At 43.9% G+C, this 25,145-nt stretch overlaps 1 protein-coding gene across 1 annotated transcript in view; it reads left to right on the top strand.

The window, feature by feature from the left end:
* Positions 1–6,054: 6,054 nt before the first annotated feature.
* DAO (D-amino acid oxidase) overlaps positions 6,055–25,145 on the top strand; it is a 31,686-nt gene continuing 12,595 nt past the window's right edge. Inside the window, exons 1-3 of the mRNA XM_043976968.1 lie at positions 6,055–6,176; positions 19,127–19,322; positions 23,535–23,649. Of these exons, the coding sequence (XP_043832903.1) occupies positions 19,135–19,322; positions 23,535–23,649 (303 nt within the window). The 5' untranslated portion in view covers positions 6,055–6,176; positions 19,127–19,134. The remainder of the gene's footprint in view (positions 6,177–19,126; positions 19,323–23,534; positions 23,650–25,145) is intronic.

Genomic DNA, 25,145 nt, shown 5'->3' with positions numbered 1-25,145 from the left:
CAAAAGAGCTTTTCTATACACCCATGTCTGTCAAAAATATTTTAAAATAAAGTTCCTTTTGTTGTTATCAGGAAAAGAGAAAAAGAATGGAAACTCCTTGAGGAGAAGCACTGTTTTTCTTTTTATTTCTATTTTTATTCCCACTGCTTAGCACAGTGCCTGGCACATAGTAGGTGCTATATAAAATTTAGATTTGATTATTATTGTTATTAAATGAGATAATTTTAAAGCATTTAGCATAATGCCTGGCACATAGCAAGCACTTAATAAATTAATGTTTGATGACCATGGTCATGAAGCAGTTTGGTTTGATCTGTGACTCTCCACTGCCTGGCCCAGTACTTGCACATGGTATTCAGTTCATAAACATTTAATTAAAAGAAATAATATAATCGAAATTATATTAGCTTTGGAGGTTTGCAAAATGTTTGGCATGGATGATCTCATAAAGGCATCCCAATAACTGTGAATTAGGTGCGACTTTCCTCTTAACAGATGGGGAGAGGAAAAGAGACTTATGTATGGTCACTGAGCCCATGAGGGGGGAGGTCAAAGGCTGACCCACAGCTTCCTGAACCTTTAGACAGCACGCTGTCAGCTGCTGATTCTGCCCCTCCGGTATGCTGGTGTGATCACAGTAACACCTACAACTTCTTCCATTTGCCCTTCATTCACTAATAAGAATAACAATAGCTGACATTTATATAGTACCTACTATGTGCCAGGCACTGTACTAAGTGCTTTATAATTATTATCTTATTTAATAACAATAATAACAGCTAACATTTATATAGCACCTACTATGTGCCAGGCACTATACTAAGTGCTTTATAATTATTATCTCATTTAATAACAATAATAATAGCTAATATTTATATAGCATTGGGGCAGCTAGGTGGCACAGTGGATAAAGCACTGGCCATTGATTCAGGAGAACCTGAGTTCAAATCTGGCCTCAGACACTTGACACTTAGTAGCTGTGTGACCCTGGGCTTAACCCTCATTGCCCTGCAAATATATATATCATTTACTATGTGCCATACACTGTGCTAAAGGCTTTATAATTACCTCATTGAATAATAATAATAAAAGTTCAAATTTCTATAGCAACAACAATGTGATATATAGGTACTGTGCTAAGAACTTTATAATTATTATTTCATTTAACTATAATAATAGCCAACATTTATACAGCACCTACTATGTGCCAGGCACTATACTAAGTGCTTTATAATTATTATCTCATTTAATAACAGCTAACATTTATATAGCACCTACCATGTGACAGACACTGTGCTAAGAACTTTATGATTATTATCTCATTTAATAACAATAGCAACAATAGCTAACATTTGTATAGCACTTACTATGTGCCCACACTGCTAAGCTACAATTATTATTTCATTCGATCCTCACAACAACCCTGAGAGATAGGTGCTATTATTATTCAGAGAAAACCGAGGCAAACAGAGAAGTGAATTGCCCAGAGTCACTCAGCTAGTAAGTATCTGAGGTCAAATTTGAACCCAGGTCTTTCTAATTCCATGTCCAGTTTCCTATCCACTGTGACACGCAGCTGCCTTTAGGCTCCCACTCTGGGCAGCTAGGTGGCACAGCAGATAGAATGCCTGGCCTAGAGTCAGGAAGACCTCAGTTCAAATTCAACTTTAGACAGTTACTAGCTAAGTGACCCTGGGCAAATCATTTCATTCTGTCTGCCTCGGTTTCCTCAACTGTGGAATGAGCTAGAGGGCATGGCAAACCACTCCAGGACTTCTCCCAAGAAATGCCCCCAGAGGAGTCACAAATGGTGGGACACAACTGAAAAACAACTAAACAACCACATGGCTGTTATTATTGTACCAGCTTTGTCTGCTAGTTCTGGCATTTGGTCTAGGCCCTGCCATGGGGACCAGCCACAGTGCAACCCTTCTGCCTCGCTGACACGCCTTCTGGGCTTCTCTCTCCAACTGCTGCCATGAGTGGGCTCCCAGGCAGAAATTCATCAGCACAAGGACACACATGTGCAGGGAGCAGGTTTCTGTGAGGACAAAGCATCAGCTGTTTGGGGCTGAGTACTTTGCCTATTTCTGGCAGGAGATCAGGGCGATGGGCCCTGCCAAGGAATTTCTCCAGGGAGGAATCTGATGGGCACTGTAGTGACCAGGCAGCCTGGGCCCTCTGGTGTGGAGTCAATGACAGCCACTAGTGCTTTCTCTCTCTCTCTGTGTCTGTCCCACCTCCCCTTCACTCCCTCTGCCCCGTTCTCTCTCTCTCTCTCTCTCTCCCTCCCTCCTTCCTTTCCCTGGGCTTCCTAGAGAAAGGAGAACTGATCTCTGGATTGAGAAGGGGACTAATCTGGGATTAGCTAGAAGGGACGTCAGCATTGTGACATGTTAAAACACAATATCAAAGCTGGGAGGAGCCATAGAGCCTGGAATGTCAGAGTGGAGATGAACCTTAGAACTGACAGTATCAGAGAGGAGTTTGAAGGGTTTTAGAAAAGAAGATGTCAGAGCTGGGAGGGACCTCAGAACAGGGGATGTCAGAACTGGGAGGGACCTCAGAACAGGGGATGTCAGAGCTGGGAGGGACCTCAGAACAGGGGATGTCAGAGCTGGGAGGGACCTCAGAACAGGGGATGTCAGGGCTGGGAGGGACCTTGGAGAGCATGTAGTCTAAACCTTCATTTAAAATTTTAATTAATTAAAGTCTTATGGGTGTCTTCCTGGGGAAGAAGGAGGTGTCTTCTCCTGGTGTGATTTCATTTATCCTCCAAGGGCTCATAGGGAAGCCATCACAGAGTAGGGAAAAGAATATTGGTTCTGATGTCAGATGAGCTGAATTCAAATCTTACCTCTGACAGTTACTACCTGTATATTTAATTTCCCTGAATCTCAGCCTCTTCTTTTGTAAAATTAAGGGTTTGGAATTAATGCTTCTGAGGTTCCTTTCAGCTCCAAATCTAGGATCTGTTACCCATGGGTAATGAAGGTGGCCTGGAGTCAAGAAGACTCATCTTCCTGAGTTCAAATCCTGCCACAGATACTAGCTGTGTGACCTTGGACAAGTCACTTTACCCTGTTTGACTCGGTTTCTCCATCTGTAAAATGAGCAGAAGAAGGAAATGGCAAACTGCTCCAGTATCTTTGCCGAGAAAGCCCCAAATAGGGTCATGAAGAATCAGGACTGAAACAACTGTGTATAATATTACTACTGTGCCGTGGATAGAGTGCTGGGCCTGGTGTCAGGAAGACTCGAGTTCAAATCCTACCTCAGACCTTTACTAGCTGTGTGACCCTGTGTAACCTCTGTTTGTCTCGATTTCCTCACTTCTAAAATGGGAAAAATAATGGCACTTACCTTCCGAGGTTGTTGTGAGGATCCAGTGAGATAATCTTTGTAAAAGATGCTTACTGTGATGCCTGGCAGATAGGGGGCACTACACAAAGGTTTATTCCTCCCCCTTCCCCGCCCCACCTCTCACCCTCCCAGTTCAGGGACCCCTTCTCGGAATAACGTTGTTCAATGAATGAAATAAAATACATGGGAATTACAAAGCAAACCCATTATATTGATGGATAGTTGCAAAAGTCTATTTTTCTAAAAAGTTCAGGGGACCCCAGGTAAAGAGCCAACCCTTGAAGATAGTCTTTGAAGTTGTGTCCAACTCTAGTTTAGGATGCTCTCATCCTCTGGGTTGGATTTCAGCTCAACCCCTGGAGCAAAGATCCTGAGCTTCTCCCGCTAACTTCTGGGGACCCATGAGGCTCAACACTGAAGCACTTGGCATTTTGGGGTGACCCAGCAAGCCCTGGGTGCTCCCTTGGTCCCTTGGCCTGGGATATCCTGTGCAGGGATGGGGAGGGGCAACTCTGTCATAAATGAGCACTGTGCTCAGGTGGCCACTAAGGCAGTTATTTTAGGCTTGAGCTCCTGGCTATCTCTGCTTTGTGCCTCTTTGCCTGAGCCTAGGGAACCAAACAGGTTCCTGAAAGGGAACTTCTAGCCCTGAAAACCATCTTTGTGATTTTGAGAGGTTGGGAGCTCCTGAGTGCTTCAGTTGAGACTGTCTGCACCATGGGAGGCAGCTCCTACATTCATTGTTGTTTGCCCTTCGTTCTTGAAGAGGACCATGACAGATGTCATGACTTGCACTGAATTGGATTTAAGTGAGGGAAGGCTATGCAAAGTCATCAACCTCACTCTCTCCTCCAGAGCCATCTGTGTCCAGTGGCAAGGTATACATCAAGATTACTGGAGATGGCCCTGGGTGTTTGAGGCAACTGGGGTTAAGTGACTTGCTCAAGGTCTCACCACTAGTAAGTGTCAAGTGCCTGAGGCCAGATTTGAACTGGAGTCCTCCTCACTCCAGGGCCAGTGCTCTATCTACCCTGCCACAAAGCTGCCCCACATTTATTATAAGGCTAATGGATGGAAGGAAGATGGGAGGATGAGCTCAGGTCCCAGCAGGCATGGACCTTGAGGGAGATACTGCAGAATCCAAATATAATGTGAAATGCTTATTTGGTAGACTTATGAAATGTTCCTTGTTTTTAATATCAACCTCCCAGGAGAAAATAAGAGTAGTTATAAATTGCTGCTATAAATTGTGTTTATGGTTTATTAATGTACACTTGTGAGTACTTTATGGAGGGAATAAATAGCTGACCTATATCTGATCTATAGTGTATACTCTCACCCTTTTGGGCAGACCCTAGACATGAATCAAAACTAAGTTTAAAGTGATTATCCTGGGGCTCATAGGAGTGGGAAGAGTCTTGGAGTTAAGGAAAAGAAGCTGACCACCATCTTTAATTTCCAGCCTCCCCTAGGACTAAACCTGGGTTTTGAGCATGAATCCAGAAGTAGGGGCCCTATGAGAGGAAGTGGGCAAGTGCCCCATCCCTGTTGGACCCAGCAATGATGTTTGTTTTTACATTATGATCCTAGGAAGCACACTTCCTACCTTTTAGTAGAAAGGTGGAGGACTACAGGTGCATAATATTATATACATTGCCAGATCATCATTGTGTCGGTTGATTTTGCTTAACTATTTTTCTCTGTGACAAGGGAAGATGGCAGAAGTGGTGGTGGATGGATCTATATTCTGAAATGACGGATATCTGAAGAGAAAAAGTATCAATAAACCATATTTTTAAACAAAATAAAATACAATGAAAGGTCTGGAGGGAATGATTTGAGAGCCTTTCCAACTGGCAGATATTGTGACTTCATTTGTTTGTAGGTATGTGGGGGGAAGGGGTGGGGAGAAGTGTATTTTAAAATTAAAATTAAATAGAAATTTAATCTAAATCTAAATTTAAAATAATAAAAATAAAAAAAATAAGATACTCGATGATAATAATCCAGATTTACCTCTAAACTCAGGGCTCCTAGACAGAGTAGCCCATTCCCACCCCCACCCTCCAGTCCTTGAGGCCTCAGGACCCAGGGCTTAGAAACCAGACCTGGGGCAAAGCAAGGTCGGGCCTAAAGCAGGCCAGAGAGCAGACTCAGGGTCAGCTCCATGGCAAGTGTCTCTGGGAGACAGCAGTGGAGGCCCACACATCTTCCTCAGCACAGTCAGGCGCCTTCCTGGGCACACAGGATCCGGGCTCCCCCATTGTCCCACGGTGGCACTGGTCTCCCTGGCGAAAGGTCCCTGTATCCTGTGGCCTGGCTTTCTGGCCTCCTGGGGCCTAGGCCCATGTTGGCCCTGGAAGCTGAGTTCCCCCCTCCCCTCCATGAGGTGGGGCCTGTTCTCTCCCCTCCTCTTTTCTTCCTCTGCCCCCCCCCCCAGCCCCAACCAACCCAGGCAGCCAAGAGGTGGTTCAGTCACAGCCACTTGTCCCCATGAAGCCGGAGGGGTCATGTCACCTCTCAGGGGATAGATGAGAGAGAGGAGGGAGAACCCCCAACGCTGGGCCCAACTCCAGTTTCATTCCCAAGTCAGGCCAAAGGACTCAGCTCCACCTTGTCCAGAACCCCTGCCCTGTTTCTGACTGGTTGCTTGGGCCACTGCTGTCACTGGGAGACTTTGACCTCCGTCTGCAGCCCTGGAAGGGAGTCAGTGAGGCTGCAGAAGGGAGGCTGGGACCTTGCAGCAACTGAAGGCAGGTCCTTGGTGGCCGGATTACTCTGATCCTCTCTGTCCCCAGGAGATCGGGGTGCAGGTGAGTAGTATGGAGCCCTGGGTAGGTGGGGGAAGCACCTTGGATCTCTATGCCTGGAGGCAATAGCTGGCCCAGGAAAGAGTGGTCCAGCCCAAGGCAATAACAATGGCTTGTAGGCAAGACCTTGGATGAAAGGGGCGCGAGGAAGCCACTGGGTCTGACTTTGAAGGATGTGACTTTCAGACTCAGCTCTGCCACTTATGACCTTGGGAAAGGCCATGGGATAGAGTAGAAAAGACGGAGGGAGGGAAGCAGACAGACAGACAATTCGACAGGGCGGCTGTGTCAGGCTTTGTTCCAAGTGGTCTCCTGGGAAGGAGAGGAGGCTCTTGGGACAGTGGTCTCTCTAGAGGGTCCAGGCAGGATCGACCTGGCTCTGGAGGCAGAGAAAGTGGATGATAGGAAGCCAGCTTGGCCACTTTGATGGCCTATGCAGGCTGCCCCAGTTGTCCTGATACCAAAATGAACCCTCTAGACTAAATGACCCCTGAGGCACTTTCCAGGCTCAGGTCTCTCTCCCTCCATCATTTTGGCCAATTAGCAATCACTGAACAAGGAGGCAGGAACCCCAGTTTCAAATCCTCAAATATGACCACTGGGTCATTTCCTCCTTTAATCAGAAGTGCTAATAATGTTGATATTGATGTTGCTCAGTTGTGTCCAGCTCTTCATGACCCCACTTCAGGATTTTCTTGACAGAGATACTGCAGTAGTTTGCCATTTCCTTCTCCAGCTCATTTTACAGAAACTGAGGCAAACAGGCTGAAGTGACTTGCCCAGGGTCACACAGATAGTATATGTCAAGTGTCTGAAGCTGGATTTGAACTCAGGTCCTCCTGAATCCAGTGCTTTATCCACTGTACCCCCTAGCTGCCCCCCTGAGGTGGGATTTGAACTCAGAAAGACTCGTCTTTCTGATTCCCAGCCCAGTGCTCTATCCACTGCGTCACCTAGCTGTGAAAATGCTAATAATAGCTAAGATTTAGCTATGTATTTAAGATTTCAAAGTACTTTACATAAGTTATCTCACTTATGATCCCCATTTTACAGTTGAGGAAGCTGAGGCAGACTGAGATGAAGTGACTTGCCCAGGGGCACTCAGCTCTCAGGGGTCTAGGGTTGAATTTGAACTCAGGTCCTCCTGGCTCCAAATCTGGCCTTCTGTTCACTGTGCCTACTAAAGAAAGCTAAGTACAATAGAAGGAATTATGTGGGGAGTTTATGTTTGTTTTCTTTTTGTTTTGTTAGTATATTGAGGGAAAGAGGGAGATTAAAGGAGGGATAGGACCCCTGAAGGCTGAACTGCTCAGGTCTTTGTTTCTGTCTTTTTCTGTCAAGGACTGAAAAGGACAGAACAACTATGGTTAATAGGGAGTTGATACCTAAGATAAATAAATAAGGGGATTATCAGAAAGCAAATAGCTGTTCTAGATGAATTAACTAAGGTCAGATAAACTACATTTCCCATTGTCAGCCAGTATCAAGGAACTTTGAGAGAGTGTGGAGACCTGGACAGGGACTGTAGAATGGGAGTGGGGCCAGTGCTCTCTCCCAAAGCTCAAAAAAAGAGATTTGAGGAAGAGGATGGAATAAGCAAACTGCAGGACCGCGATGGATGGGTGGGGAAAATAAGGGGGGGCAGCAATCATCAAAAAATAATCAATAAACATTTATTAAGCACCTACAATGTGCTGGTTATCCTGCTAAGCACCGAGGATACAAAAAAGAGGCAAAAGACAGTTCCTGTCGGGGCAGCTAGGTGATGCAGTGGATAGAGCACCCACCCTGGAGTCAGGAGGACCTGAGTTCAAATCCGACCTCAGACACTTACTAGCTGTGTGACTCTAGGCAAGTCACTTAACCCCAGTTGCCTCACACACACACACACACATACACACACACACAAAAGACAGTTCCTGTCCTCAAGGAGCTTACAATCTAATGCCATAGCAACAGGATGCCCTCCTGCCCCCATACACAAATTTTAAAGAGAGTCACTGAAGTATTTTGTTTAAATGCACAGAAGAGAACAGGCCAGAAAGGAAGCAGGACAGTTTTGAGAGTGACGTGCTAAATTTATTATGTACTTAAAAGGAACTGCAAGCTGTTGGAGAAAGGGATTTGGGTTGCACAGATAATCCTCTCTCTCTGTGCCTTACTGTGCACAGGGAAAAATTCATTTTATTTGCCATTTGTTAGGTTCAGAATGAAAAAAAAAAGAAAAAAAAAGAAATAAAAGGAATTGGCCTATCGCTTTCCAGGGTCTCTTCCCGTTCTGATGCCAGCCATTGGCCCTATTCCACTATGGTGCCTTCAGAGAAAAGTGGCTGCTGAACCTTGTTGCCCTCCCCTTCCCCAAGTCCTCCACAGCCCTCTCTTGGGGAGGTGCAGACTCCTATCCCCAGCCTTGACAATATCTGTTGACTTTAGCCAGCAGTTTGAAATGAAGAACATTCCTGCTCTGTCCTAATTCATCTATTTGCTGTGGCTTCTTGGACAACTTTCTTATGTCTTCATTCTCTCATCTACCACTTTCTATTATCTAAAGAAGGAGATCTAGAAGCATATTTTTTCTTTAAGTTTTTTAAAACTTTATTTCATTAAATATTTCCTAATTACATGTAAAATATTTTAAATTTTTATTTATTTTATTAAATATTTTCCAATTATGGTAAAAATCTTTAAAATGTTTATTTCATTAAATATTTCCCAATTACATTGTAAAAATCTTTAAATTTTGTATTTATTTTGTGAAGTGTTTCTCAGTTACATGTAAAACAATTTTAACCTTACTTTTTGTTTGGTTTTTTTGTTTTTGTTTTGGTGAGGCGTTTGGGGTTAAGTGACTTGCCCAGGGTCACACAGCTAGTAAATGTTAAGTGTCTGAGGCTCGATTTGAACTCAGGTCCTCCTGAATCCAAGGCTGGTGCTTTATGCACTGTGCCACCTAGCTGCCCCCTTAACCTTACTTTTTTAAGATTTTTGAGTTCCAAATTCTTCCCCTCCTTTCTGTCCCTCCCCAAACCATTAAGAAGACAAGCAATATACTATTGGTTATATATTTGAAAGAGGCAGCTGGGTGGCTCAGTGGATATAACACTGATCCTGGAGTCAGGAGGACTGAGTTCAAATCTGTCCTCAGACAATTACTAGCTGTATGACTCTGGGCAAGTCACTTAAGCTCTGTTTTCCTCAATCCATTGGAGAGGGAAGTGGCAAACCATTCCAGTACAATTTGCCAAAAAAAACTCATGGACAGTATTGGCATGCTATGGTGCACAGGGTCAAAGAGTCAGACTGAACAATAACAAAATAGTGTGATGTCATGCAAAACACATTTCCATATTAGTCATATTGTGAAAGAAAATACAGAAAAAGACCTTTTAAAAAGTTTTTAAGAAAAAACAACTAAATAAATGAATGAGCAAATAAATAAGAATAAAATAAAAAAGTTTTAAGAATATGCTTCAACCTGTACTCAGAGTTCATCAATTCCTTCTCTGGAGTTGGGGAGCATTTTTCATCCTGGATCCTTTGGAATAGTCTTGGATCATTGTATTGCTGAGAATAGCTAAGTCACAGCTAATCATCATACAATATTGTTGTTACTATGTACTATGTTTTCCTGGTTCTGCTCACTTTACTTTGCATCAGTTCATTTTTTTTTTCAAGGCAATTGGGACTAAGAGACTTGCCCAGGATCACATAGCTAGTAAGTGTCTGAGGTCAAATTTGAACTCAAGTCCTCCTGAATCCAGGGTCATACTCTACCCACTATGCCACTTAGCTGCCTCCTGCATCAGTTCATATAAATCTTCCCAGATTTTTCTGAAACCATCTTGCTCATTGTCTGTTATAGCACAGTAGTATAAAGAGCACACACACACACACACACACACACACACACATATATATATATTTTATTTTTATTTTTATTTTTTTTTTTTTGCGGGGCAATGGGGGTTAAGTGACTTGCCATGGGTCACACAGCTGGTAAGTGTCAAGTGTCTGAGGCCGGATTTGAACTCAGGTCCTCCTGAATCCAGGGCCGGTGCTTTATCCACTGCACCACCTAGCCGCCCCCAAGCACATATGAAAAAAGCCCCAGGAAAAATAAAGTTTAAAAAAAGTCTGGTTCGATCTGTAGTCAGACTCCATAAGTTCTTTCTTTGGAGGTTTATAGCATTTTTCATCATGGGTCCTTTGCAATTGTCTTACAGCATACTGCTCATCATTTTTTTGGGTGGGGGGCAATGAGGGTTAAGTGACTTGCCCAGGGTCACACAGCTAGTAAGTGTCAAGTGTCTGAGGTCATATTTGAACTCAGGTCCTCCTGAATCCAGAGCTGGTGCTTTACCACTATGCCACCTCGCTGCCCTTGCACAATAGCACAATAGTATTCCATCACAATCATATATTACAAATTGTTCAGCCATTCCCCGATTGATGGACATCCCTTCAATGTCCAATTCTTTTCCAGAACGACAACAAAAAAAGATGATATAAATATTTTTGTACATATACATCCTTTTCCCTTAAAAAACTCCCCAAAAAACCTCTTTGGGATACAGACTTAGCATTGGTATTACTGGATCAAAGGGTATGCAGTTTTATAGCCTTTTGGCCATAGTTCCAAATTTCTCTCCAGAATAGTCAGATCAGTTCTCAACTCCACCAGCGAGTGCATGAATATCCTAATTTTCCCACATCCCCTCCAACATTTGTCATTTTCTTTTTCTGTCATATTAGCTAATCTGATGGGTGTGAGGTGGTACCTCAGAGTTGTTTTAATTTGCATTTCTCTAATCAATAGTGATTTAGAGATTTTTTTCATATGACTATTGATAGCTTTGATTTCTTCTTCTGAAAACTGCCTGTTTAAAAAAAAAAAGGGACAGCTAGGTGGCGCAGTGGATAAAGCACCAGCCCTGGAGTAAAGAGGACCTGAGTTCAAATTCGGCCTAAGACACTTGACACTTACTAGCTGTGTGACCCTGGGCAAATCACTTAATCCCAATTGCCTAAAAAAACCCCCAAACAAACAAAACTGCCTGTTCATATCCTTTGATCATTTATCAATTGGGGAATGACTTGTATTCTTCTAAATTTGATTCAGTTCTATATATTTGAGAAATGAGGCCTGTATCAGAGAAGCTTGCTGTAAATTTTTTCTCCCAGTTTTCTGCTTTCCTTCTAATCTTGTAATGTAATCAAAATTATATATTTTATATCCCATAATGTTCTCTATCTCTTGTTTGGTCATAAATGCTTCCCTTATCCATAGATTCTACAGGTAAACTACTCCATAGAAGTACTTTTTAAAATGATACTTGTTTGATTTATTTCTTAAGGTCCTGCACCTCTCTCCTTCATTCTGCCTTCCTCTTCATCACATGTCCCCTACTCAAAAACCTTCAATGGCTCTCTATTACCTCCAGGATAAACTATAAACTACCAAAGGATCAGAAGGCTTGAGCTGGAAGGAATCTCAGAGATCCTTTAGACTCCTCTTTGGAAATGAGGAAGCTCAGGCCTGGGGAGGTTTTAGTGACTTGCCCAAGGCCCTAAGGTGGCAGGTTTGAGATATGAACCAAGTCGTTCCTCCTGTAGAGTCAGAATATTTCTGTTGTACCCTAAAAATCTTTTAGAATCTGCCCCCGGTCTACCTTTGCAACCTTACTGAGCATTTCTCCTCCTCACACACTCCATCAGCTTTTTCTTGTCCTCTGAAGTCACAGTCCCCTGACCTGTCTTCGTGCATTTGCGCAGGTCATCCACCAGGCCTGAAATTCATCTCCTTCCTCCACTTTGACTCCCAGAAGTCCTCTCTTCCTTTAAGATTTAACCCATGTGGGGGCAGCTAGGTGGTGCAGTGGATAGAGCACCAGCCCTGGAGTCAGGAGGACCTGAGTTCAAATCCAGCCTCAGACACTTAACACTTACTAGCTGTGTGACCCTGGGCAAGTTACTTAACCCCAATTGCCTCACTAAAAAAAAAAAAAATATTTAACCCATGTGTCACCTCCTCTGGGATGATATTCCCAGCAAAATAATCTTCTTGTACTGCTTCACTTAATCCTCACAACAACCCTGTGAGGCATGTGCTATTATCCCCATTTTAAAGATGAGAAAATTGAAGATCAGAGAGACTGGGTTGCCCATGAACAGGGAAAACACACACACACACACACACACACACACACACACACACACACACACAGATTCTGGGTAGAGGTGATCTGGGGGGGCAGCTAGGTGGCACAGTGGGTAGGGCACCAGCCCTGGAGTCAGGAGGACCTGAGTTCAAATCCGACCTCAGACACTTAACACTTACTAGCTGTGTGACCTGGGCAAGTCACTTAACCCCAATTGCCTCACTTAAAAAAAAAAAAAAGAAGTGATCCGGGGACAACCAGGGACAATTTGAACTTTGTTCATAATTGTTGACATCTGCCTTCTTAGTGTGACCTGGGGTAAGTCACTTCTCTTCTCTAAGACTCAGTTTCTTCCTCTGTAAAAAGGAGATTAGGCTGGATAATATCTAAGATCCCTTCCTGCTTTGATATTCTATGACTGTAAAATGCATTCATCTATCCACCTATCCATTCGTCCATCTACCCATTCATCTATCCTTCTATCCATCCATTATTTATTGATTCAATACACATTTATTTAGTATCGGCTATGTAGTAGGCACTGAGCTAAGCACTCGGCAATGAAGAAATTGAGGTCCAAAGTAATGACTCAACTTGTTCAAAGTTACCCAGTTAGTTTATGAGTCAGGGAGAACCATGAGTAGATGCCAGGACATCCAGAACTGGAGAGGGAACCTGCTTTTTTATTCCTTCACTTTTCTTGTTGGGGAGGGACTGCCTTTTGTCTTTCTTTACATTCCCAGGGCTTAGCACAGTGCTTGGCACGTAGTATCATTTAACAGATGTTTGTTAATTAACTGACTTTTTTTTTCTTTTTAAAAAGTTTTTATTTCATTAAATATTTCCCAATTACATGTAAAAATTTATAACAATCTTTTTTTTTTTTTTAGAAATTCTGTTTTTATTTTTATTTTTTGGTGGGGCAATGAGGGTTAAGTGACTTGCCCAAGGTCACACAGTTAGTAAGTGTCAAGTGTCTGAGGTCGGATTTGAACTCAGGTCCTCCTGAATCCAGGGCTGGTGCTCTATCCACCACACCACCTAGTGGCCCCAACAATCATTTTTTTAAAAAAATGTGAGTTCCAAATCCTCTCTCTTCTTCCTATTCCTCCTGCCCCTCCTTCCTTCTGGAGAAGGCACTCGATTTGATATCAATTATACATCCGAAGTCGTGCCAAACTTTTATTAGCCACGTTGCAAAAGAAAACACTGACGAAATAAAACAGTAAAAAAAAAAAAGAGTGAAAAATAGTCTGCTTCGATCTGCAGTCAGAGTTCATCATAAACTGACTTCTTTTTTCTTCCTTTTTTCATATCCTCATCCCTCAGTACAGTGCCTGGCATACAGTAAGGGATTAATAAATGTTTGTTAACACTGACTAACTGACTGACTTCCTCTCTGTCTTTGTCGATGTTTCCTGTGGGCTCCTGCCCAGCAGAGGGGTTGGCTGGGGTTGGGGGAGGTGGAAAGGGAGGATTGGTCTGCCCGGAGTTCTGGTGGGCAAGGGAGCGGAACCACCCGTGCCCACAGTTCACCAAAGTCCCATGATGAAGCCTCCTGTGTTTGTTGTTTCTGCTGGAGACTTGGCTGAGGAAGCCTGTCCTAGGTCCAATTTTTGTGGGCTGGAGCTTTTATCAAGCTCCCCCCAGGGGGGAAAAAGACCTTTTTAAAGAATGCACTGTAACAGAAACGCCATTCAGGGCTCTGCTGGCCAAGCTGCCAGGAGTTTGTGGGAGGAGAGTTTGGAGAACAGAGGAGGGAAAGTTGAATTGGGTTGTCCCACGGCATAGTGGGGCTGTTATTTGTAGTCAGTGCCAGCTGTAGGGGGATTTTCCCCCCTAGAGGGGCAAACAGAGCCCCTACGGCAATCTGGGTAGAGCTTGCTCATGATTCTACTCAATAGAGGCCAACAACTGGAGGGATAAGAACAAACCTCAGTAGGAAGTAGGCTTCAGCTGAGTCTTGAAGGAAGCTGGTGATTCTACAGGAGGATGGTGAAGCAGGAGAGCACTGAGGCACAGGAAGACTGGCTGCATGGGCAAAGGATAGAGATGGATTGTTATGCAGTGGGTGGAGTGTGCTGGTAAATGTTTAACAACTGGCTCTTGGTTAGGGGAGGAAGGAAGGAAAGTGCACATGATACACTTTAAAGTTTTGATCTGTACTAGTAACATTGTTGCCATCATTTTCTCAAGTCTACATCATCATCAAAACATAAAATCAAACCTTGAATTGTAGCATTTGCCAATTTCAGAGATATAAATGCTCTCACTGAAAATTTAACAATCAGCTCTCAGGAGTCCGTTAGAGCTCGGTCTAGCACACTGATGTGCCCAGATAACATTAAGGTCATTTTGACTGCAACGGAGAGTACATATGCTTAATTTGGGGGGGGGGAATAGTTTGGAGCCAAATCATAAATGGCTTTAAATGTAGTCTATAATTTATCACAGAGGCAATTAGAACAAGAGGAGTATAGGATGGTGGGGCAGCCAGGTGGTACAGTGGTTAGAGCACTGGGCCTGGAGTTAGGAAGATATGAGTTTGTAGGGGCCAAATTTAATATGTGGAGAATTAATTGGGTGGCTTGCCATAATATTGGGGTTCAGAAAATAATGAGGGACCTCTAGGTCCAAAACTTCCTCCCCTCCAAACTGCCTTTTTAGTTATATCTCCCAGGCCAATAAGAAAGGAGCTTAACAGCCTCTTTTCCACAAATGAATCAGGTTTTATTAATGAGAATAAAATATACAGCAAAGGTGAAATTAATAAAGTCAAGGACAAGGGAATAGAGAAAAAGAAAAATGGGTAATCCCCCTAACTCTAAAAAAAGTCTATATAATCCCCAAACTCACTTCCAGTTTAGCTAATTCAAAGAGCCAGACTCATTTTATTAACTCACCACTTGGGGTCTATAGCTTCTATAGGAAACAGCTGTGCAGCCAAGGCCCACAGGACAAAACTGCCAGGAAAAAACTTCTCTCTCTCTCTCTCTCTCTCTCTCTCTCTCTCTCTCTCTCTCTCTCTCTCTCTCTCTCTCTCTCTCTCTCTCTCTCTCTCTCTCTCTCTCTCTCTCTCTCTCTCTCTCTCTCTCTCTCTCTCTCTCTCTCTCTCCCTCTCCCCCTCTCTCCCTCTCTCCCTCTCCCTCTCTCTCTCTCCCTCCCTCTCTCTCTCTCTCCCTCCCTCTCTCCCTCTCTCCCTCTCTCCCTCTCTCCCTCTCTCTCTCTCTCTCCCTCTCTCCCTCTCTCCCTCTCTCCCTCTCTCCCTCTCTCCCTCTCTCCCCCTCTCCCTCTCTCTCCCTCTCTCTCTCTTTCTCTCTCTCTCTCCCTCTCCCTCTTCCTCTTCCTCTCCCTCCCCCACCCCAGCTCCCAGAAGCTCATCAACCTTAGTTCATCACGTGTAAAATGAGCTGGAGAAGGAAATGGCCAACCATTTCAGTATCTTTGCCCAAAAAACCCCAGCAAATGGGGTAACACAACTGGAAAAATGACTGAATAACAACAAGCATGTTTGGGTACCGATCTGCACCAGTGGGGGAACTGTCCTGACTTATGAGATGCTAGTGTTATATGAACCTATTTGACGGAGTTCTGAGGCTCAAACAAGACCATCTATGTGAAGAATTCTGAAAAGCGATGTAAAAATGCTAGTTATTCGTTTAACCACCAGGTGGTGCTGATAACACCATTCACTGGGGAATTCTATGCTTTCCCTGATGGTTACTGCATGTCCCACTGTCAGCAGCCTTCTGTCCTTCAGCACACTGATTCATCATCAAAAGATCTGTGTATTTGTGTGTAAGGAGGACTTGGCCAACGAGCCCAGTCCTTATGGGCCTGTGCAGTGGGCATCAGCCTTCTTGGCTCATGCATATCTCCAAGGAAGAGGCTGAGGAGCCTGTATTCAGCATGCTTAGCTTATTGGCCAGTTCCCTGCTACATGTGGGTCTGCCCAATCAAAACTGACCCCTCCAAAAAAAAAAAAACTGACCCAACCAGTCACTGGGGAAGCTCAGCCTTCTAGGTAGGCTGTGGGACTGCCTATAGCTAGTCACATGACTGTGGCACAATGGATTTGGCTTCCCATAGAAGCAGACACAAGCTTAAATGATGACTACAGCTTATTTTAATTCTTAGGCTAGAATTGATTTAAAAATAATTATAGTACTAATAGTACTTATAGAAAGAACACGATGAATAGTAAAATGAGCATCTACCAATCCAGTTGGGAGCCTGCCACTCTCCCAAAATCCAAGTCTCCTCAAAATTTAAATGAAGTTCCTGACATACTGAGTTGTTTTCTGAGATATTGGGCTTGTTTGCCATTTCCTTCTCTAGCTCATTTCACAGATGAGGAAACTGAGGCAAATAAGGTGAAGTGACTTGCCCAGGAGGCTAGATTTGGAATTAGGAATTTAAAATTTAAACAGATAGGGGCAGCTAGGTGGTGCAGTGGATAGAGCACTGGCCCTGGAGTCAGGAGTACCTGAGTTCAAATCTGGCCTCAGACACTTGACATTTACTAGCTATGTGACCCTGGGCAAGTCATTTAACCCCAATTGCCTCACTAAAACAAAAAACAAATAAAAAAATTAAACAGAGGAGTTTATATTTTATTTTAGAGCCATTAGGAGACCACTGGAGCATACTGAGTAGAGGAGTGATGCGGTCAGATTTGTAATTAAGGTAATAACTTTGGAAGCTGTTTGGAGAATGAGCTAGAGGCAGTAGGGACATCAGGTAGGGAGCTGAGAGGTGATGAGAGCCTCATTTAAGGTAATGGATCCATGAATAGAGGAAATGGGTCAGATGTTGACCAGCAAGGTACTCTGTGGATCTGCACTCCTAAAAGTATAGCTCTTGTTTTGGTTTGGTTTTTGTGAGGCAATTGGGGTTAAATGACTTGCCCAGGGTCACACAGCCAGTAAGTGTTAAGTGTCTGAGGCTGGGTTTGAACTCAGGTTCTCCTGAATCCAGGGTTGGTGCTCTATCCACTGAGCCACCTAGCTGCCCCTAAAAGTATAGCTCTTGAACCGCATATTTCTTCTGCTTACCAACTGTGTGACCTCAAACAAGTTAAACTCTCTGGGCCTCAGTTTCCTCATCTGTAAAATAATGGGTTTAGCCTCACAAGTCCTTTCCAGCTCTAAACCTATGATTGTATTTCTGGTTGTGACACTTTGCACAAGTCCCTTAAACTCTCTGAGCCTCAGTTTACTCTTCCGTAAAATAATGAGGTCGTTGGGCTCCATGGCCACTGGGACCCCATCCACTTCTAGATTTAGCAACCCATGATCTCAAGGTATGACCACAGTGGCCAGTTTTGTAATTAACCCAGTCACACTTGAATGTTTACCGGTACACCATGAACGACTGATTGGGACCATCTAGGTTAGAGAGTAATACAGTTTCAGTTAATTTTAAACTTAAACAGTTAAAGTTCAGTTCCCTTTTTGTTCCTCTAAAGGTAGCCTTTCCATAGATGAAGATTTTTCAGAAAAGGGCAGATAGCTAGCAGAATAACAGAACAACACAACACCAGAGCTAAGAATAAATGCTTGTGGAGCAGCTAGGTGGCACAGTGGATAGAGCACCGGCCCTGGAGTCAGGAGGACCTGAGTTCAAATCCAGCCTCAGACACTTAACACTTACTAGCTGTGTGACCCTGGGCAAGTCACTTAACCCCCATTGCCTCACCAAAAAAAAAAAAAAGAATAAATGCTTGTTGATTGATTGACTAATTGATGGAAGGCTACCTAGAAACCATCTGGTCCAGCCCATACCTGAACAAGAATTCCTTCTAGAACACACCTACCAAATGGTCATCCAGCCTTTGTCTGAAGACCTGCCCCCTCCCCAATGATGAAGTACCCTCTACCTCCCCAAGCGGCTCTTTCGTCTTTGGGACCCCTCTCATTGTAAGGAAATGTTTCCCTGACATCAAGGCTGCCGCTACCTCTTTGCATCTTCCACTCATTGTCCTTAGCGCTTCTCTTCTTGGGGCCAAGCAAAATAAGGTTAGTTCCTCCTTAGCATCAACACATTTTCCTATGCCATGATCTCAAGACCCTTTACCTTGAAGACTGCCCTCCTCCATACAATTATCCATCAATGACCTTCCTAAATTGTGGCACCCAGAAGGTAACGGCATTTTGGTTGGCCAGACTAGGTCAGTCAGTCAACAAGTGATTATTAAACACCTAGTACGTGCCAGGCATTGTGCCAAGCTCTGGCACGATACAAAGAAAGGAAAAGATCTTAAGGAGCTCACAGTCTAATTGGGGAGACAACACGCAAAGTGCTATATACATAAAAGCTATATGCAGGATAAATCCAGAGAGGTGACCTAGGATGATGGACCTAGAGTTGGGACATAACAGGCCATTTGTCCAATCTCAACACTTTACAAATGAGGAAACTGAGTCTTAGAGAGGGAAGTGATTTGCACAGAGCTAATAAGTGAAAGAGATAAGTCAGGGGGCAGCTAGGTGGCGCAGTGGATAAAGCACCCGCCCTGGAGTCAGGAGGACCTGAGTTCAAATCTGACCTCAGACATTTGACACTTACTAGCCCTCATTGCCCTGCAAAAAAAAAAAGAAAAGAAAAAGAGATAAGTCAGAGCAGTGGTAGGTGTTGGGTGGTGGGTGGGGTTGGGTGGGGGTGCATTTTAAACTCCCTCAGTTTCTGAAGAAGGAAATCAAGTCCCACTCATCTTTTCTGCTGGAAAGTTTCCATTTTGTCAGTCCCATTTGGTCTCACCTCTGAGGATGTTCCTCTTCTCTTTACTCCCGACAGCCTCCACAATGCGTGTGGTCGTGATTGGGGCAGGAGTGATTGGACTGTCTACCGCCCTGTGCATCCATGAACATTACCACCGCACCCTGCGGCCCCTGTCCATCGAGGTGTATGCCGACCGCTTCACACCACTCACAACTAGTGATGGGGCTGCTGGCCTCTGGCAGCCCTACCTCTCAGAGAACCTGCAGGAGAAGTAAGGAAGGAACCCTCGGGTTGCGGGAGGGGGGCAGCAGCTCGAGTGGTTCTAGCTGAGAGAGGCAAGCACATGCTATGTGCTAGCTGCCTGAGAAGTTTTTTTCAAAAAGAATCGGGGGTAGCTAGGTGGCGTAGTGGATAGAGCACTGGCCCTGGAGTCAGGAGGACCTGAGTTCAAAGCCAGTCTCAGACGCTTGATACTTACTAGCTGTGTGACCCTGAGCAAGTCACTTAACCTCTGAGGGCCCTGTCTGTTTTCTAAGTCTAAGGTATGAAATGAAGTCATGAAGGGGAGGGAAGGAGTCAGGGGAAAGAGATTTAGATCCTAGTACAAAGGGGTCTGAGCTGCTGAAGAAGGGTGGATTCACACAGGCCTCTTCTACCAACCCCTCAGTTGGGGTAGGTAACAGTCACCGGGGCCTCAGGTGCTGCAATCATCAGGGATGGGAGTCAGTGAAAGTCGGAGGAGCCAACTTTGGATTGAATACACCCAAATGAGATAGCTGGTGGCCTAGTTAGTGGGCAGTGCTGAGCTACAGGTCAAAACCTGAGTTTGAATCCTGACTCATTCATTTATGAGCTGAGTCACCCTAGGCAAGTCACCTACCTTTCCTAGGGCCTCAGTTTTCTCAGTTGTAAAATGAAGAAGTTGGATTCAGTGGCTTTGAAGGGCTTTCTCGTCTCCAGATCACTGACCCTGTGACTCCCTCAAGTTCTTCCCAGTCAGGATGGGGGATGTCCGGGGTCCTCTGTTTTCCCCTCAGCAGGGCAACTCGGAAAGGGCTAGAGGTCATCATTTTTTTGCAGTTATGACAAGATATATTCTTGCTCAGACCCATTTGAGTGGTTTTTCATTTCTTTTTTTAAAATTAAATTAAATTAATTTATTTTTTCCTGTTACATGTAAAGATAGTTCTCAACTTTTGTTTGGTTTTTCATTTCTTATATCACAGGCCAGGAAATACTAGAGACCCCAAAGGGGGGATGCAAGCACTGGGGGCCATGGAAGGAAAAAAAATACCAGAAAAAGGGCAGAGTATGTCCAAAAGTGAGGCAGCCTGGTACAAGGGAGCCTCAAGGATCTGAGAGATAAGGACAAGCTCAATATAGGCCCGGATCCCGGAATAGAAAATGTGTTTCTCAATTGAAGTGTCTTTGGCAGGAAAGTGATATATCGAGGCATACAGTGAAAAAAGTGCAGCAGAATTACCACAGGAAACATGCATATTTGCGTGATGAGGCTTGTTTTCCATTTATAGGATTGCAGATTTAGGGATGGAAGGGGCCTCCAGCCCAACCCCCTTCCCTTTACAGAGGAGGAAAATGAGGCCTGTACAAGTGAAATGATTTGCCCAAGGTCACACAAAGCTTGTTGTTACCCAGTTGTTCAGTTGTGTCCGACTCTATGTGATCCTCTTGGCAAAGATCACGAGTGGTTTGCCATTTCCTTCTCCAGTGTGTCCCCATTTCACAGATGAGGAACTGAGGCAAATAGGGGTTAAGTGACTTGCTCAGGGTCACACAGCCAGTAAGTTTCTGAAGCTAGATTTGAACTCAGGTCTTTCTGACTCCAAAAACTCCTGTTTTTCCTCCTAGCCCCTTTTTCTTCTTTTTCTTTTCTTTTTTTTTTTTTTTTGTGGGGCAATGAGGGTTAAGTGACTTGCCCAGGTCACACAGCTAATAAGTGTCAAGTGTCTGAGGCTAGATTTGAACTCACGTCCTCTTGAATCCAGGGCTGATGCTTTATCTACTGCGCCATCTAGCTGCCCCACCTAGCCTTTCTTTCAAGTCAAATGAACACAATCTGCTCAGTTTATTCACTAATATTCGTGTCTTCATCTTCAATATTTCCATTGTTGTTATCTCACTAATAATTTGATTATAGTTCTCTCCTCTCTCCCTGATCCCTGCACTCAGATTTTGCATAAGCCAGTAGGTCTGTGGACTTTAGGGGATTCCCAAGACCCATTCAGGGAGTCTCAAGGTCAAAGGGGCCGCTAGGTGACGCCATAGTACACAGAGTGCTAGGCCTGGAGTCAGGAAGACTTCTGAGTTCAAATCCAGCCTCAGACACTTAGTAGCTGTGTGACCCTAGGCAAGTCACTTAACCCTGTTGCCCTCAGTTTCCTCATCTATAAAATGAGTTGGAGAAGAAAATGGCAAAACCACTCCAATATCTTTGTTAAAAAACCCCTTATGGCATCAGGAAGAGTCAGACATGACTGAAACAACTGAGCAATAGCAACAATAAATGAACAAAGTCGAAATTATTTTCATAAGGATATTAAAACATTATTTGCCCATTAAAATATTCCTCCCTTTTTCATCTATGTCAGGAATTTCTTTAGGTACTTTGCCCAAATCGCATATTACAATAGATTAATTGCATAAGCAGACGTGAGAAATCCTACTATTTTCTCTTTCTCTCTCTCTCTTTTCTTTTGTGAGGCAATTGGGGTTAAGTGACTTGTCCAGGGTCACACAGCTAGTAAGTATCAAGTATCTGAGGACGGATTTGAACTCAGGTCCTCCTGACTCCAGGGCCAGTGCTCTATCCACTGTGCCACCTAGTTGCCCCCTACTATTTTCTCTTAAAGCCAGACATTAAAGAGATTTTCAAAACTACATCTAGCAATGCCACTCTTCTCATTAATTTTTTTCTCATTAAACATTGCTATTTTTCATGAAAATGTTATGTTAACATGTAATGAGTTTAACATTATTATTATTATTATTTTTTTTTTTTTTAGTGAGGCAATTGGGGTTACGTGACTTGCCCAGGGTCACACAGCTAGTTAAATGTTAAGTGTCTGAGGCCTGATTTGAACTCAGGTCCTCCTGACTCCAGGGCCGGTGCTCTATCCACTGTGCCACCTAGCTGCCCCTTAACATTATTTTTAATGAATTAATACATTCATATCTTAAAATGTTATTAGCTTTATTTTCTATTGCAATAAGTATTGATTGCTTCATCCAATCTATAGAAAAATTCTTTGGGGTCCTCAATAATTTTTAAGAGGGTAAAGGGGTCCTGCAACCAAAATCACTGCTCTAGGGGCAGCTACGTGGCGCAGTGGATAGAGCACCGGCCCTGGATTCAGGGGAACCTGAGTTTAAATCCGACTTCAGACACTTAACACTTACTAGCTGTGTGACCCTAGGTGCGACCCTGGGCAAGTCACTTAACCCCAACTGCCTCACCAAAAAAAAAAAAAAAAGAATCACTGCTCTAGGCCATATTTTGAGGGAAAGTAGAAGGAAAGCATATATTCAGAACAAAAATAGAACCATCCCCATTTTATTAATGAGGAAAGGGAGTCTCACAGAGGTAGAATGCATTGTTTAAGGTGCAGTTAGTTAAGGGATTGGTCCTTAGTCATACAGGCAAAGAAAAGTGAAAATGAGATTCTAAGTTTCAAATCAGTCATTTACACTTTAGTAAGAATGAGTTCTGATCCTTTGGTGACACATAAGCTGAGAGGAGAGATTGGGGGTGGGTGGGAGGTGGGGAATGGAAGTTTTGATAAAGAAAGAGAGAGACCTAGGGATAGGATCTGGAGTTAGAACCCCTGGCTCTTAGATTCAGAGTTGGAGCAAACCTTAGACGTCGCTGAGTCCAACCTCCTCCTTTGACAGATGAGGAAACTGAGGCCCAGAGGTATGCTGTGACTTGTCTTCAGCACGAAGGGCCATTAGTGAACTTGCTTCCCAGACTTCCTCGTACTTACCTTGTACATATTCATGTATATACATGTACCTGTATGTACACACACGTACACACACATGTATACATACACACACGTACGCACACACATGCATACATACACACATGTATACATACATACATCAGTAGATATACCCAATAGAATATAAACTCCTTGAAGGCATGGACTCTTTCACCTCCAGATCTCATGTCCTCTGATCTTAGTTAAATACCTTTATTTCCACGGGCCTCAGTTTTCTCATCTGTAAAATTAATGGGTTGGACTCAATACCCTCTGAGGTCCCTTCCAGCTCCTGATCTGGGATCCAGACGTGTCTAGCAGATTTCTAAGGTCTCCTCCAGCCTCATCCCTTCTCAGATCAAGCCCCCAGCCAGCTCACAGCCTTATTGGGCTTTTGCCTAGGGCTAGCACAATGGTGATAAGATGGTTGTTGCTCCCTGGGCTTTGGCCATCCCTTTGTCTGATGTATGTGTCTGTCCTCACAGGGCTTGGAACCAAAAGACCTTTGACTACCTACTGGGCTACCTCAGCTCTCCAGAAGCCAAGAAAATGGGCCTATTCCTTATCTCAGGCTATAACCTCTTCTCCAAAGCAGTCCCGGTAAGTCAGTAAGTCCCAGTACATCCTGGGAAAGAGAGAGTCTTTATTGGAAATAGCAGAGAACTGGAAACTAAGAGGGCTGCCTGTCAATTGGGGAATGGTGGAACAAGTCAGAGCATACAAATGTGATGGAATACTGTTGGACCATAAGAAGACAAGAAGGGGATGGTTTTGGAGAAACCTGGGAAGACTTATATTAACTGATGCAAAGGGAAGTAAGTAGAACCAGAAGGATGTACACAATAATAACAATATTGGCGGGGGGGGGCGTAGCTAGGTGGCACAGTGGATAAAGCACTGGTCCTAGATTCAGGAGGACCTGAGTTCAAATCTGGCCTCAGACACTTGACACTAGCTGTGTGACCCTGGGCAAGTCACTTACCCCTCATTGCCCTGCAAAAAACAAAACAAAACAAAACAAAAACCAAAACAATGTTGTGGAAATAAACAACTCTGAAAGACTTAGTGACATGGGGGTTGGGCCAACTAGCTATCAGGACACAGTTAAGTAGGGAAGATTACATTCTATAGCAAGAAAGCCCATTAGGCATGGCTGCTGCCTGATTGGTACCAGGGGACAGAGACAACTCCAGAAATTAGGACCACCACCTCATTCAAGCTTTCCCCACCCAAAGGGGAACTTTCCATTGTCAGGTGGTGGTCACCCCATCTACAGCCTATAAAATGTTTTGCCTTTCAGGGCAGCTAGGTGGTGCAGTGGATAGAACACCGGCCCTGGATTCAGGAGGACCTGAGTTCAAATTTGGCCTCAGACACTTAACACTTACTAGCTGTGTGACCCTGGGAAAGTCATTTAACCCCAATTGCCTCACACACACACAAAATCTTTTGCCTTTCTTCTGTTCAAGGAGAAATGTGGCTCAGAGAATCATGGGATCTCTAACATTTACAGTACTTGCTATGTGTCAGCCACTGGGCTAAGTGCTTTACAATGATTTTCTCTTTTTATCCTCACAATACCCTTGGGAGGGAGGTGTGATTATTATCCCCATTTTACAGATGAGGAAACTAAGGCAGGCAGGGGTTAAGTGATCTGCCTGGGGTCACACAGCTAGCGAGTGTCTGACTCAGGATTTGAACTCAGGTCTTCCTGCCTGTAACTATTGCTTATCTTCTGTATAGCTCTGGATGGTAGAATTAGCACCAGTGGAGAGTAGGTATACTAAGACACATATTCAGGGATAATACAAACATGTGAGTTGGGCTTGAAGTCAGGAAGATATGGGCTCAAAATCTGCTTCTGAAACTTACTGTGGTAGAGAGGAAAAAGAATGTTAAACTGAATCCTAGTTCTTTCACTTTCTACCTGTGTGACCTTAGCCAAGTCACTTAACTTTGGTGGGCTTGAGTTTGCCTATCTGTAAAATGAACTAAATGGGTTCTTGGATCCCTTCCAGTTCTAGAACCAGGATCTTATAATCCTAGCTGTGTGACCTTGCTCCACTTGCTTAACCTCCCTGAGCTGGTCTCAACTT

The sequence above is a fragment of the Dromiciops gliroides genome, chromosome 1 (assembly GCF_019393635.1).
Source record: "Dromiciops gliroides isolate mDroGli1 chromosome 1, mDroGli1.pri, whole genome shotgun sequence".
Classification (NCBI taxonomy): Eukaryota; Metazoa; Chordata; class Mammalia; order Microbiotheria; family Microbiotheriidae; genus Dromiciops; species Dromiciops gliroides.
This window is presented reverse-complemented; position numbering and strand designations above follow the sequence as displayed.